At 30.9% G+C, this 15,580-nt stretch overlaps 4 protein-coding genes and 1 long non-coding RNA gene across 5 annotated transcripts; 4 read left to right on the top strand and 1 right to left on the bottom strand.

Annotated features, from left to right (window-relative positions):
- Window positions 1–544: 544 nt before the first annotated feature.
- On the bottom strand, window positions 545–4,362 carry LOC116015554. The gene is made up of 2 exons (XR_004097635.1): window positions 3,936–4,362; window positions 545–774 (listed from the first exon to the last, which is right to left on the bottom strand). It is a non-coding gene; the product is annotated as an uncharacterized LOC116015554 (long non-coding RNA).
- LOC116015553 (replication protein A 70 kDa DNA-binding subunit B-like) lies at window positions 2,163–13,677 on the top strand. Its single transcript, XM_031255659.1, has 12 exons — window positions 2,163–2,233; window positions 2,447–2,519; window positions 6,387–6,427; window positions 11,271–11,428; window positions 11,546–11,828; window positions 11,947–12,043; window positions 12,157–12,287; window positions 12,373–12,451; window positions 12,567–12,699; window positions 12,808–12,968; window positions 13,047–13,167; window positions 13,256–13,677. The coding sequence occupies exons 4-12, from the start codon at window positions 11,282–11,284 to the stop codon at window positions 13,286–13,288; spliced, it is 1,185 nt and encodes a 394-aa protein (XP_031111519.1). The 5' UTR covers window positions 2,163–2,233; window positions 2,447–2,519; window positions 6,387–6,427; window positions 11,271–11,281; the 3' UTR covers window positions 13,289–13,677.
- On the top strand, window positions 7,231–8,703 carry LOC116016077. The gene has a single exon (XM_031256241.1). It carries the CDS (start codon window positions 7,231–7,233, stop codon window positions 8,701–8,703), a length of 1,473 nt encoding a protein of 490 aa, XP_031112101.1.
- On the top strand, window positions 8,922–11,123 carry LOC116016078. Its single transcript, XM_031256242.1, has one exon. It carries the CDS (start codon window positions 8,922–8,924, stop codon window positions 11,121–11,123), a length of 2,202 nt encoding a protein of 733 aa, XP_031112102.1.
- Window positions 13,678–14,632: 955 nt separating the features above from the next.
- LOC116016079 (protein RKD1-like) lies at window positions 14,633–15,569 on the top strand. Its single transcript, XM_031256243.1, has 3 exons — window positions 14,633–14,786; window positions 14,863–15,185; window positions 15,249–15,569. The coding sequence occupies exons 1-3, from the start codon at window positions 14,633–14,635 to the stop codon at window positions 15,567–15,569; spliced, it is 798 nt and encodes a 265-aa protein (XP_031112103.1).
- Window positions 15,570–15,580: the final 11 nt, after the last annotated feature.

Here is a 15,580-nt window from a genome sequence, read left to right on the forward strand (position 1 = left end):
TCTCCCTATACTTATATTTGGGAGTTGCCAATTGTCCCTCAAAAATGACACCAATGCTGTCCGTTGATCTTCAATTCTATGGCTGAAATTTTTTTGTTAACCATTTTGCTTTTTTCTTTTTTCATTTGCCCTCACATTTTAAACAAATTTCAAATTTTCCATATTGGTTATCACAATAGCATCTGACGTCATCAATGTGGGCAAAATATCAAGTATTTCAGCCTGACACCAATGCTGTCCGTTGATCTCCAATTCTATGGCTGAAATTTTTTTGTTAAACATTTTGCTTTTTTTTTTTTCATTTGCCCTCACATTTTAAACAAATTTCAATTTTGCCATATTGGTTATCACAATTGCGTCTGACGTCATCAATGTGGACAAAATATCAAGTATTTCAGCCTTACTTTTTGATTTCTTAAAAAAAAATTGTTCTCTCTCTTCATTTTTGGCAACGGAAATAAAATATTGTTCCACTTCCCGGATTTCAAGCTAACTTTTTCATTTGTGCAAAAAATAACATTTCTTTATTTCAATAATTTGATTCTTATGACACATTATGGCATCTCACATTTATCAAGATAGCTTTTTAGTTCTTCGAGGTGCAGAAAATAAGATTCTTGTCTGGCCATTGTTTCAAATTATTGAATCCACCTATGGACTTCTTAATTACATTTTCAACATTTAAGACATTCTCGAAGACACAAATATATACCAACGACATTTTTTCCAGTATCATCGCTTCTGACAGCTGCAACCTCTTTGATGCCTCTGAATCTGTGAGTTGAAATCATTTTCCTTATCTTTTGTTTAAAAAGTTAGTAAACAATTTTTTTTTTGAAATACTTAGTAAACAATTGTATATCTCTTCTCATTGTAAATGTTCCTTTCTATCCCATAGCATAAATAGGAAAAAGAAATTGAACAATAATTGTCAAACATTCAGCTTTTCTAATTACCACTAATAAATCAAACTAATTAAATGTCAGAACATTGCAAATATGTTCTTCTGTTCTTTTTAATGTAAATCAATGTATCAGGTAATGAATGTCAACAAACAATCAAATACAATCTAAAAAATTAGTAAGCAAGTTAATAACTTAACTCTTAGAAACATGATCAATAACTAAAATAATTATAAAAATTTAACATTTCACTCTTACAAACATGATCGATAACTAAAATAATTAAAAACAAATTAACGTTCCACTTATTAATCAGGTAATGAATGTCAACAAACAATCAAATACAATCTAAAAAATTAGTAAGCAAGTTAATAACTTAACTCTTAGAAACATGATCAATAACTAAAATAATTATAAAAATTTAACATTTCACTCTTACAAACATGATCGATAACTAAAATAATTAAAAACAAATTAACGTTCCACTTATTAATAACTAAAATAATTAAAAACAAATTAACGTTCCACTTATTAATCAGGTAATGAATGTCAACAAACAATCAAATACAATCTAAAAAATTAGTAAGCAAGTTAATAACTTAACTCTTAGAAACATGATCAATAACTAAAAAGTTAATAACTTAACTCTTAGAAACATGATCAATAACTAAAATAATTATAAAAATTTAACATTTCACTCTTACAAACATGATCGATAACTAAAATAATTAAAAACAAATTAACGTTCCACTTATTAATAACTAAAATAATTAAAAACAAATTAACGTTCCACTTATTAATCAGGTAATGAATGTCAACAAACAATCAAATACAATCTAAAAAATTAGTAAGCAAGTTAATAACTTAACTCTTAGAAACATGATCAATAACTAAAATAATTATAAAAATTTAACATTTCACTCTTACAAACATGATCGATAACTAAAATAATTAAAAACAAATTAACGTTCCACTTATTAAGTTAAAAAGTTTTTTTTTGTACTAATTACCTCTAATTTTGATTTTAGAGCATTGCAATTCTGATGTTCTATTTGTTTTTTTTTTTTAATGTGTAAATCAATAAGTAAAGCATGTCAAAAAATAATCATATATGACCTATAAAATTAGTATGCAACTTAGTAACTTAACTCTTAGAAACATAATCAATAACTCACACAATGAAAAAATTAACAATTGATTTATAAACTTACAATGTTTTTTATTTGCACTAATTACCTCTTCAAAATTTTCAGGTTGACTGGTATATACTGAGAATTCCTCCAATTGCATGCATTGTGCACGCCGTGGGTTCTAATATTAATTCTGAAGCTGTAAGTTATAATCTTTATTGTTTTGTATCTTAAAGTTTACAACTTTTTTTATCTCTTTTAATTGGGAATGTTTGTATAAAATTAGTATGCAAGTTAGTAACTTATTCTTATGAACATATTGAATAACTAAAATAATGAAAAAGTTAACAATCTACGTGTTAACTTACAATGTTTTTTACGCACTAATTACCTCCTCAACGCTTTTTTTTTCAGTATAAGTTGAGGACTTTCTCCACTTGCATCAATTGTGTTGGCTGTAGGTTCTATATATACTACTTCAAAAGCTGTAAGTTATAATCTTTATTGTTTTATATCTTCAAGCTTACAACTTTTTATCTCTTTGAATTGCAAATGTGTCTTTTTATTCTGTATCATGATTAGAAAAATTAGGGATGAATATGTCTAAAAGAGTTCAGTTTTCTAATTACCATTATTAAGATGTATGCTTAATAAATTGAATAGACTAATAGTTAAATATTGGAAAAAACACTAAACTACAAATAAACCAACTATACAAGGTTTCACTTTTGTAATTAACATTATTAAGATGTACAGTTAATAAATTTAATAAACTAACAGTTATTTATTCTAAGAAAACACTACTCATTACAAATAAACCAAATATGTCAAGTAAAAGACCTCCATGCTGCATGATATGGGGAAAAATGATAATTTAGGGGTGATGTACTGATGGATATGCACCTGGAAAATGTGTTGTTAAGTACCTGCCTATTTATCATCTATATCTTTACTTACTAAGAGGTAACCACAAATGTTCTTACAAAAATATTTATGTGATGTACGAAAAATGTTACAATTTTTTTTATAGTCATTACTTATTTGTGTATTACTTGATTGCACCACATAGTAGGCATAACTTTCAGCAGCATGCAATAGACCTGAACTAACAAAGAAAGCTAGATATCTGGATGGATCATCGTATATATGTTTCATAGATGAAGTTACAAAGACACGCCACACGCCCATAATTAATGGAAAAAGACAGAATAGTGTCACATTACAAATAATTTTAATTTCATGCAACAAGCTTCTCACTTTGAAACAATGTTAAGCTTTACATATTTCTATTCCAAGCTAAATACACATGAAGAAAAAAAATATTTGAAGACACAAAAAACTACCCAATTACCGTGCAAACTTATTTTAGTTATGCTTTAATAACATTTATAATGATTCACACAAAATCAAGACGAAGTCGAGAATCCCCCTTTTGCATTGATGATTTAATCAATTTTTAACAACCAATACATGTACGTAATATTAAACAAAAGAGCAATACAAATGTATTAATATGCTTACAAACAAATATTCAACAAACAATATGTTTTAAGATATTTAACAAAATCTTTTATAAATATTTTTAACAAACAAAATCATAATATTTATGAAACAGTATGTTTAATAAATCAATATACTAAGTATGTTTATTAGCAGTTTAACATTATTAGTATTTTTATTTAAGAAGCAGTGTAGCACTTAGCAATTTAGCAGTATTAGTTCCTTATGTTTACCAATATGAATTAGTATATTTTTATTAAACATTAGTAGACATTTGTTTTTAAAGTTAAAAATTTTCATACAATTTAACAAACAAAGCAATAATATAAACAAACAACACGAATACAAAATTACGCAAAATTTTATTTTTAAAAAATTTAAAAAAATTAAAGAAAGAACTCACGTCGTCGTGTCAAAGGCTCGGAGTTGGTGGCGACGCGACAACTCCGGTCAGTCAACCAGCGGCGAGCTGGCGAGCTCACTGCACCGGCCAAGATCGAAGTCGAAAATCGAACGGCGACAGGGAGGAGCTACCGGCTTCATCAATTCAGATTTATGGATCTGCTGTTTGGTTTTGCGTGAACGCCCCTGCTACTGCCAAGGGTATGACGCATTGAGCAGTGGTGCTGGGCGGCGACGAAGAGAGGCGGCAGTCGAGATTCCTGCCACCTGCGAGTGGGATGGCGGATGAAAGATAGTGGTGCCGTGGCGGTGCTGTTGGCCGAATTGAATTCTCTTCCTCTCCATCTGATCGCTTCTTTTTCTCTATCTTGGTAGCTTGTGACTTGTGAGTTGTGAGGGAAGCCTTTAGATTGGAAAGGAGACCACGTGATGGTCATATAGCATAGTCTACCTAACTTTATCCTTTTTGTGACTTTAAAAAAAAAAAAAAAAAACTGTTGGAGGTCTCCATTTTTGCTGGAAAAGCATCACATGCGTCATGCGTGGCCTTGGTGGACTCAAATTTGAAATAAAAAAATATTAATGCTTTTTTAAAAAATAAAACAATTTTTTTTGACAGGAGAGAAAAAAATAAAACAATTATGCTTTTGAAAGAAGAAGAATACTATTTCAGATTCATGGATTGGAGTTAAGGCAAGCATTGGATGTTTTTAAAAGAAGAAGAATACTACGGAGTATTTCAGATTTTTTTTTTCGAATTCTAGAATGTACACTGATTTGGGGCGGGAGTGTGATGTTACATTGAAGTGGGTTTGTGGACTGCAATTTTCCAGCACATTTTGTGTTTGAGTTGGGCCTTAATGCCTAACCTAGGCTTTTGAAGTTTGGATATGAGATTAGCATGACATCTTGGGTTGGAGTTTTGATTTTTTGGCCTTTAAATTGATGGACCGTGCAGAATTTTTAGGTTAAACTATGAAATTTGGCCAATAATCTTAATTGAGTCTACTTAATGGGTAGTCTACTTTGAATTGGATTAAAATTTTAATATTTGATAACAATATACTCTCTTTTTTAAATTACTGTAGTTGTGATTTTAAACGTTGTGCAATGGTGGAGCTTCATAGTTATTATTTAAATAAATAGAGTTCAATAAACAAACTTTTTACATGGAAATCATTTTCAAAATTAAAGGTCATGTTTTTAGGGTTTACAAATTAGATTACTCATTAATTTTGGGGTTAACATAATATTATCGTTGTGCATTTACACAAACACAATAATTACTCATTTCAATAACTAAAATTCCAAAAAAAAAAACATAAAAAAATTGTTACACTTACTAAATTAAAATTCCAATAAATATATTAAAATCACTAATTAACATAATTTAATTTCAACAAATATAGCTTCACCAATTATCAAAATTTCAATAATATACTAAATTCACCAATTATCATAATTTCAAACAAATATTCTATTTTCACCAAATACTATAATTTCAATTTCAATATTTATCATAATAACACAAAATATAAAGAAGTATATATAATATATACATACATCAAAATATTCCACAAACAAAATAATGACTCATTTCAATAACTAAATTTCAAAAAATCATATAAATTAAATGTTTACAATTAATAAATTTAAATTGCAATAAATATATTAAATTACCTAATTAACATTATCTTAATTTCAACAAATATAACTTCACCAGTTATCATAATTTCAAAAACTATTATATTTTAACCGAATACTATAATTTCAATATTTATCATAACTTACACTAAATATGCACAAGTTTATTTATATAATATATACATACATCCAAATACTACACAAACACAAGAATTACTCATTTCGATAACAAAAATTCCAAAAATAACATAAATTAAATATTTGCACTTATTAAAATATTATTAAGCCATTATAAATTATTTTATACTTATGCTTAATATTTTCATCAAAATATTCCGTAAACAGAACAATTACTCATTTCAATAACTAAATTTCCAAAAATCACATAAATAAAATGTTTACAATTACTTAATTAAAATACAAAAAAAATATACTGTATTAAATTCCTAAATTAACATTATTTTAAATTCAACAAATATAACTTCACCAATTAACAAAATGTCAATAATATACTAAATTCAACAATTATCATAATTTCAAAAATTATTATATTTTCACCGAATACTATAATTTCAATATTTATCATAAGTTACACTAAATATGCACAAGGTTATTTATATAATATACACATATACTAATATACTAAGTTACACATCCAAATACTAGGCAAACACAATAATTAATCATTTCGATAACTAAAATTTCAAAGATAACATAAATTAAATATTTACACTGACTAAAATATTATTAAGCCATTATAAATTATTTTATACTTATGCTTAATATTTTATTGTTCTCCAATTTTCAGGTTTTAAGACAACTATTTGGTTTTTTAAAAAAACTTATAAGGTATGTTTTATTTTGTTCATGATGGTTATATGTGTTTTTATTGCTTTTTATGTGTGTTTTTGCTAATTGTTACGGAGTATATGATTATTTTTTTAAAATTCTATCTTTCGTGCATAGTGCATTAGCAATGAGCAATATTAGTGGTACAAGTGGTACAAAACCTGTTGATAAAGGTCAAATGTTCAAAAGAGATGTTGTGAGAATATGTCTAATAAGTACGAATGTAGGAACCTACGTCGTAGGTTAGCTGCTAATGCTTTGGCGCTTGAGAAAGGAAAGAAGACTTTTCAAGCCAAATCACATTTTAGTGCTCCAATTGCATCAGGTTTAATATAATATTTCTATGCTTTGCTTTGTTAATGAAATTATAAGTCATTATCAATAAAAATTTTACTAATTTTTTTTTTTGGATTTGGAATGATGGATGAATATGTGAATGTACATCGACATATTTTACAATGTTATCAAATGTGGCAAATTCGTGATTGAGGGTAGATGATTTTGAAAATCATCCGTTTAAATTGTCTACTGTTAGTGATTGCACTTTCTGTGATGCAAAACGATTCCAGTACAAACCACCGGGCTTTTGTTGTCATCGTGGTGAAATCAAGCTTGTTTCTAATCCAATGCCTTGTGTATTGAAAAATTTGTTCACCGGTCGTGATGAGACTTCAAAGAATTTTATGAACTGTGTTAGAACTTATAATAACACATTTGCATTTACGTCTCTTGGAATACACAAACATGATAAAGATTTGTGCAGACGTAACAAAGGAATATATACGTTCAGAGTTCAAGGACAAATGTACCATCTAATAGATGATCTTATACCCCATGGCCATTCACCCCGTAATTTGCAACTCTATTTCTTTGACACTGATACAGAAGTAGATAATAGAGTTGGGTACACTAATCGACTTGATAGAAGCATAGTTAGCGATCTTGTTGAACTTATGTCCCAAAATCCATATGCTCAATTTTTTAGAAGTCTCAAGGATGTCAAATTTGGGGATGAATTTGTTATAAGTTTGAATTCAACTACATCATTAGATCAAAGAGTTTATAATTTGCCTACAGCTTCACAAGTTGCTGCAATATGGCTAGAGAATGATTCAGACAGAGTCCCAAATAATAGAAGCATTAAGGTGTATGCATGTAGTGGGCGTTCCCATAATGTTCAATACTATTATGGTTGTTATGACCCATTACAATATCCTCTTTTGTTTCCACTTGGCGAAACTGGTTGGCATGAAGGAATTGATAGGAATGTTGCCCTTACATATAATAATGTAAGGAAACGTCAATCATGCATTATTGACCCTACAACTGTCTCATCTGTGGAAGAACTAATTGCGACTGAAGAGTCAATGGTTAGTGAGGGAAAAAAGAAAAGGTGTGTTTCTTGTAGGGAATATTATGCATACAAGTTTCAAGTGCGTTCAAATGATCAGTCTTTGTTGTTACATACTGGAAGACTTTTGCAACAATTTATTGTTGACATTTATATCAAAATTGAAAATCAAAGACTTGATTATTATAGGACACAACAAGATCAATCTAGAATTGAAACATATCAAGGATTAGTGGATAGTGTTGGTGTTGGGGCAACTACAGGTTATGATGTCGGTCGTAGAATCATATTGCCAGTGTCTTTTATTGGTGGACCACGTGATATGAGGAGGAGATATATGGATGCTATGTCACTTGTTCAACGATTTGGAAAACCCGACCTTTTTTTAACAATGACATGCAATCCAAATTGGCCTGAGATTAAAGAGTTTTTATGCTATAATGATGAGGCACATAATAGACCTGATCTTCTTGCAAGAGTTTTCAGAGCACGGGTTGAAGTAATGAAAGATGACATTTTGAAAAAACAAATTTTTGGTGAAGTTGCAGCCTACACATATGTGATTGAGTTTCAAAAGAGAGGCCTTCCTCATGCTCATTTTTTATTGATTCTACGTGGGAAACATAAAATTACTTCACCATATCAGAGTGATAAGATTGTCAGTGCTGAAATACCAGATAAAAATGTTCATCTTTATTTGCATAGTTTAGTTGCAAGGCATATGATTCATGGTCCATGTGGGTCTTTAAATCCTACATTTTCTTGCATGGTCCAAAAACGAGAAGGGAAGCACAAGTGCTGTAAAAGTAAATACCCTAAATCGTTTTCTAATGAAACAATATTGGGTGATGATTCCTACCCTATTTATCGTAGGAGGGATATTTTTAATACTGTTTTTGTTAGGGGACATGAGTTGGATAATTGATGGGTTGTTCCTTATAACAAATATTTATTGGAGAAGTTTGATTGACATGTTAATCTTGAAATATGTGCTGGAATTAGATGTGTTAAATATATTTATAAGTATATTTATAAAGAACATGATAGAGTTAGCATTCGATTGTGTGAAAATAATGTTGTTGAGGAATATGGGTGTCACCTCCTGAGGCAGCATGGAGGATTTTTAGCTTTAATCTTGCTGAAATGAAACCTTCTGTTGTGCATTTGCAAGTTCATTTACCAAACTATCAGTATATCAAATTTAACAAATACGAGAAGTTGGTTAGCATTGTTGATGAAAAGAATGGAGAACAAAATTATCGTTCTCGCACAATGCTAACTCAATTTTTCTATATGAACAGAGTAGATCAACTTGCAAAACAAATGAACTTATTATATCTTGAGTTTCCAGAATTCTTTGTTTGGTCATTGAATGATAAGCGTTGGCATCAAAGGAAACAAAGAGAGGTCATTGGAAGACTTGTATCAGTTATGCCGTCAGAAAGTGAACGTTATTATTTAAGATTATTACTGATGAATGTCAGAGCTCCTACTTCATTTTGTAATTTGAAAATAGTTAAAGGACATACAGTTGAGACCTTTAGAGAAGCTGCTGAAAAATTGGGATTGCTATCCAGTGATTGTAGCATAGAGAGTTGTATTGAGGAAGCTATTTTGTGTCAAATGCCAACAAGTTTGAGACAATTATTTGCTACTCTACTAATATTTTGTGATTTACCTGATCCAGTAAGGCTTTGGAATAAATATAAGGAATTCTTTTGTCAAGATTTTATGAACTCAACTAAGTATACTAAGTCTGAAGCTGAACTCAAAGCACTTCAACTTGTGAAGCACTTGATAGAAAAAAATGGTAGAAAAATCACTGACTTTAAATTAATTGACCCTGATGTTTATCTTTCTAATTCCCAAAGACAATATAAAGAAGTTGAGGTAGAAAGAAACCTGGGAGTCAATGAATATGACTTGCATTGTATTGACAAACTAAATGACATGCAACGATTGGCTTTTGATAAAATTATGGGTGTTGTACATTCAGATTCTAGTGGAGTATTTTTTCTTGATGGCCCTGGTGGAACAAGAAAAACATTTCTTTATAGATGTTTATTGGCAAAGGTTCGGTCACAAGGGTTTATTGCACTAGCTACAGCGAGTTCAGGTATTGCCGCTTCAATTCTACCTGGAGGTCGAACAGCTCATTCTAGGTTTAAGATTCCTATTGATAATAGATATGTGTGTAATATTAGTAAACAAAGTGCAGAAGCTGAATTACTGAGGTATAGCAAGTTGATATTGTGGGATGAAGCTTCCATGGCCAATCGTAAATGTGTTGAGAACCTTGAGGTAACTCTTAGAGATCTAATGAATTCAGAAGACACTTTTGGAGGAAAAGTTGTAGTTTTTGGAGGTGACTTTCGTCAAACGTTGCCAGTTATTAGGGGTGGGAAAAGAGAAGACATGATTGAAGCAAGTTTGGTAAAATCACTATCAATATGGCCAACAATCCAACATTTAAGATTGGAAGAAAACATGCGTGCCAAATTAGACCCAGGATTTTCCGCTTATTTGATGCGCATTGGAAATGGGATTGAGCCGACTCTGTTTGGTAACAAGATTAAAATTCCAAGTTCGTTTCTCCTCCAATGTCAACAAAAATCTTCAATCGATGTTTTGTTTAAAGCAGTCTACCCAGACATGAACAACTTTATCAATGATCCATATTCGTTGATGACTAGAGCGCTTCTAACTTCAAAGAATGAATTTGTTGATGATATAAATTCGACATTAATAGATAAATTTCCTGGTGTAAGCAAGTGTTATGTGAGTTATGATGAGCCCCTTGATTCAACAAAATATCTACATTGTGAAGACTATTTACATACTCTTTCACCATCTGGCATGCCTCCACATACTCTAATACTCAAGAAAAAATGCCCAATAATATTGTTGAGGAATTTGAATCCATCTGAAGGATTGTGCAATGGTACAAGATTGATTTGTGATGAGTTAAGAGATTTTGTTATCAGCTGTTACATTGCAACAGGGGAACATAAAGGCAATCATGTGTTTATACTGCGGATACCGTTACAGATTTCAAAGGATGAGAATTGTCCAATTCCTTTCAAGAGACATCAGTTTCCTATAAAACTTTGTTTTGCAATGACAATAAATAAAGCCCAGGGTCAAACTTTGGATTTTGTTGGAATATACTTAAAAGAACCAGTCTTTTCTCATGGACAGTTGTATGTCGCCATGTCTCGAGCAAGAAACTCAGATTCTATTAAGCTAATAATACATACAGAAGAGGATGAAGATCAGACCACTAATATAACAGATAACATTGTGTACCCTGAAATTGTACAATGCATTAGCCCCAGTTTGATATAAGATCGCATAAATGAGTTTCCCTAAGTACGAAACACAAGATCTAACTTTTGTGATTTAGTACATCCTCTGCACATTTGTTTTATGTTGATTTTAATATTTTATTTTAAATAATGTATACCAATTAATACTCCATACATTCTTATGCAGGTATTATCACAATGGTGAGAAAATTGTTGATATCAGATGTATCCCCTGGGGAAAAAGATTGGACTTGTAAGGTATGTGTTGTAAAGAAATTGGATGCCCAAGACTCCAAAACTACTCCGGGTAACAAATACAGACCAATTATTCTTCAAGATGAAGCAGTGAGTATACGTATTGCATTTAATTTCTTTATTTTTATTATAGTATAACAGCTATGTTTCACTCTACACGTATTGAGTTTTTTTTTTAATTTTAAATTTATTTTGCATTCTTTTAAGGGCTACAAAGTACAGGCGATGACGTATGCAAATGAAATTGACATCTTTGATAATAAGTTAAGCTTGAATGCAACATACATTATCACAGATGCAACTGTATCAATTCCTAGAGGGAATCTTGTGCTTCCGGATGAAAGATACAATTGCCTTTGGACCTTAACTAGAAAATGTACTGTTATTGCTGCTCCTGATGAAGATAGGCTCCAAGTTATAGAAGAACCAGAAATGGATGAAATTTCATTCTCTCATTTTCACAAGTATATTAATACGATGAAAAAAATCAGTATGTTTTACACATGTTTTTATAACCTCTATTCTTTTTTGAAAAGATAACCTTTATTCTTAATCATCTAATTCCATAGCTCTCATTTTATTTGAACTCTTCTTTAAATCAAATTTAGGTGTTATGGCTATTGTTATACACAAGCTTCCAAGAAAGCATGTTGATTCAAAAAATGGGAAAATTGATGCTGCAGATTTTGTGTTGGTTGATAAGCAGTAAGTTATGCTATATGTTACTACTTTTACTAACAATACATAATTGATTCTTTAATTAATGTTACATATAAAAGTCACTGATGTAATTACTTTTGCTTAATGGTCATGTTCAGGGCAAAACCAGTGATTTTTACTCTTTGGGGAAAATATGCACAAGTAGAAGGAGTTGAGTTAGAGAAACAACTTACAATAGGGAATTTCCCTGTTATTTTGGCAAAAAATGTTGAGGTTACAAACTACAGTGGTATGTATACAATATTCTTTTTCATTTTGAACTGTATTTTTACACTTATAAATTTTTTAACACTAATTTGAAATACTATTGTTAGGACTCTCTTTGTCAACCAGATTTGGTTCTGTAATTGAATTAAATATTGCAACACCTACATCAGAAGAACTTGGTCAATGGTATAATATATATATACATACAAATGTGTCCATATATATATATATATATATATATATATATATAAAGTGTATGTCTTTCTTCCATATAATGTTAAGTTTTTTGCTCTATCAATAGGGCATTATCAAATTCTGTCACGTTGCAATCATTGATTTTGACCAACGCATTCAATGATGCATATCTAAAGCTTGTTGATTTGTCAAGTGAGCAATTTGTCACCATTGCAGATGTTAAGAGTTCAATTATTGAGGTTAACCTTTTAAATTTCTCTTCATGCTTTTAAATATATTTTCCAACTTATATTATAACATAAACATATTTTTATTTGATTTTTATATTTATCATTTCGCTCTTTTAGGGAAAGAGATATTGTATTTATGCAAGTATAAAAATTCCAATAAAGGTTAAGAAATTCTATTACATTGCATGCGATGGTTGTTGGAAAGGGACTACAAATAATTTGGGTGAAGAATTTGAGTGTTCGTATTGTGGAAACTCAATGGCAGTTGCAAAACCACGGTAAATTTTCTATTTTTTTAAATCATTACATTCCTCTATATAAGGGCTAATATATATATATATATATATGAACTTCAGGTGTATGATGATCATTGAACTTACCGAAAACAATGACTTTCTTGAGTCTATACTCTTTGGAAACATCGTTGAAGAGCTACCTTCACTTTCTGCCAGCAAATTGGTTGACATGGACAAGAAGGTAACTTTTTTGACTAAATGATGATACTCACTGTATTGATAAATGGACTATATCTAGATATGAATATTGTTTTTCACTCTTCGTGCAGAATGAGTCTATTGATATGCAAAACGTTAATTAGAAGTTGGATAACAAAACTTTCAAAGTGGAACTCCTTTGCAAAAAGCAAAATTTTAGGGGAACTGAACAAGTCAGGTACTCAATTATATCTCTGCAGGAGCAGACGAAAAATGCACAGGCTAAAAGGGTTAAGAGAAAGCTGATCTATGATGACACAGATGATAACACTTCAGATGAGCATTCGAAACCTTTTGGAGATTTTGACAATGAAGTTACTGATAAAAAATCTAAATTGGTCAAGCTTGGATAATTCTATGACCTTACGTCTATCCATTTTGAACTTTACCTACAATGGTCAAATATGTATGATATTTTCCAACTTTTCACGCCATCAAATGTTGTGCCCTTAATTTGATGCTTGGTAATTCTAATTTAAAGTCTTTTTCACTATTACACTTTCAAATTATATATATTATTTAAAAAAAAATTCTTAACGCATTATTTTGTCATTAGTTTAGTGTAACTTATCAACGCAAGGGACTATCGCCGACCACCCACCGCCCACCGGTGCGACAGCTTGCCTCCACCGTCGACCGTTGCGATAGCCGACCTTCAGTTTGCGATACGTTGCCTCTGCCATATTTGCCTCTGCCATAATTAGGGTTGTATACTGCTACATAGCTATAATATGAACCTAATATGGCTCATATGATTTTTTTTTTTGAGTGGTGGCTGGTTGAGTGTGTTAGAGAAACAACGGAATGATAAAATTTAAAATTATAATTGTATCATGTAGCTTACTAAATATCCACATCCTATTTTATGTATCGTGTTCGATTAACGAGGTTTGACTGAAGTTATTTAAAATTTAATTTTTAAAAATATTATGTTTAGAAATAGTATGTACATTTTATATATTTAAAAACTACATTAAAAAAAGTATTAAACACAAAAATTGAATTCATAAATTATAAGAAAATGCTTATAAACATAATCAAAGAATAAAGAGTTGATTTGACTAATGAATAATAAGTAAGACAAACAAATTGAACAAAAGAAGCAATAATGTATTTAGGGTGGTAGATTAGGGTGGCTCCTTGCCCTCTAATCATGCCAAAGATGTTCTAAACAATGATATTTAGGGTGGCCAATTGCCCCTTAATAAAGCCAAGGTCATTAATGAAGAAGAAGCCAATGCTATTAATGAAGAAGAAGTCAAGAACTAGGTTGCTGGCCAGCAACCTCGAAGTACTACATCGACTTTAAACAGTGTTAACATACATTGCTATAAATTCACCATCCGTCTTTCCCGGCCTTACAGTTACAATTCTATTGCTCACACTCACTTCTGAACACTCCCCATTCTAGACTTACTACTCACTTACTCCATTCGCACTTTTTCAAAATGCCAAACACTACTCACTCCTCATCTCCTGATAACTCTTCATTCTGGGATGAGATTCACCTATCACCGTTAAGGGATAGTGCACAGAGTACAGATATTACTGCTGTCGAAACTTTTGAGAATAATGTTCCACCAGAACCGAATGAGATAATTGGTAAGAGTTTGACAATTTTCAAGAATTCAAATCTTATTCTGTAAGTGTGATGTTAACTTGTAACCTTTTAACGCAGGTAATACGGTTACAGATGTTGTGGTTGCAGATCAGGGTACTGATGTAGTGGTGGTGGAAGATAATACCACTGCATCGGTGGATGTAGCAAATATAAATGCTAATGTATTTATTGGGAGAAATAGAACTAGAAGAACATTTTGTGATACTACCACATTAACTTTTGAAATGTTTTCTAAATATTTTTATTTGACCGCTGATCAAGCTGCAGAAGAATTGCAGGTCGGGCGAGCAACTTTTAAGAAAAAATGTAGGGAAGTAGGGATTTCCTACTGGCCTTATCGGAAACTTGTGAGTTTGGACAGGCTATTAGCAAATGTCCAGGTAATTTCTACTTCTCTTTCAGCTTTGATATTATTGAAGGAGGTTTAACAATTTGTGGTGTAGGAATTCGGTGAAATCAAAGATCCAGCTGAACTTCAAAGGGTAATGAAGGAGCTAGAAGACGAGAAGAAAGCAATTCTACAGAATCCAAACATAGAGTTGGCTGAGGCAACAACAAGACTCAGAGACAAATGTGACAGGAATAGTTCCAAAAAGAGAAGGTATATAGATCCGACAACTTTTCCTTCCACTATTCCTGAGAGTTCATCATCACAAGCTCCTATATTTCTTGATATTCCTGAATTAGCACCGGAGGACATACAGGAAGTACTTGCATTGCTAGATGAGGACATTCCTCCTCCAAAAGATACTACTGACAATTAAAATTTAATAAT

Source organism: Ipomoea triloba, chromosome 4 (assembly GCF_003576645.1).
Source record: "Ipomoea triloba cultivar NCNSP0323 chromosome 4, ASM357664v1".
NCBI lineage: Eukaryota > Viridiplantae > Streptophyta > Magnoliopsida > Solanales > Convolvulaceae > Ipomoea > Ipomoea triloba.

Excerpts from the sequence above, each read along its gene's own strand:
- LOC116015553 (XM_031255659.1), top strand. The coding sequence starts at position 11,282 with ATGGTGAGAAAATTGTTGATATCAGATGTATCCCCTGGGGAAAAAGAT. Across the intron at positions 12,044-12,156 it reads TTTGTGTTGGTTGATAAGCA|GGCAAAACCAGTGATTTTTA; the intron begins GTAAGTTATGCT and ends GGTCATGTTCAG. Across the intron at positions 13,168-13,255 it reads TGGTTGACATGGACAAGAAG|AATGAGTCTATTGATATGCA; the intron begins GTAACTTTTTTG and ends CTCTTCGTGCAG.
- LOC116016079 (XM_031256243.1), top strand. The coding sequence starts at position 14,633 with ATGCCAAACACTACTCACTCCTCATCTCCTGATAACTCTTCATTCTGG. Across the intron at positions 14,787-14,862 it reads AGAACCGAATGAGATAATTG|GTAATACGGTTACAGATGTT; the intron begins GTAAGAGTTTGA and ends CTTTTAACGCAG. Across the intron at positions 15,186-15,248 it reads GGCTATTAGCAAATGTCCAG|GAATTCGGTGAAATCAAAGA; the intron begins GTAATTTCTACT and ends TTTGTGGTGTAG.
- LOC116016078 (XM_031256242.1), top strand. The coding sequence starts at position 8,922 with ATGAAACCTTCTGTTGTGCATTTGCAAGTTCATTTACCAAACTATCAG.
- LOC116016077 (XM_031256241.1), top strand. The coding sequence starts at position 7,231 with ATGTACCATCTAATAGATGATCTTATACCCCATGGCCATTCACCCCGT.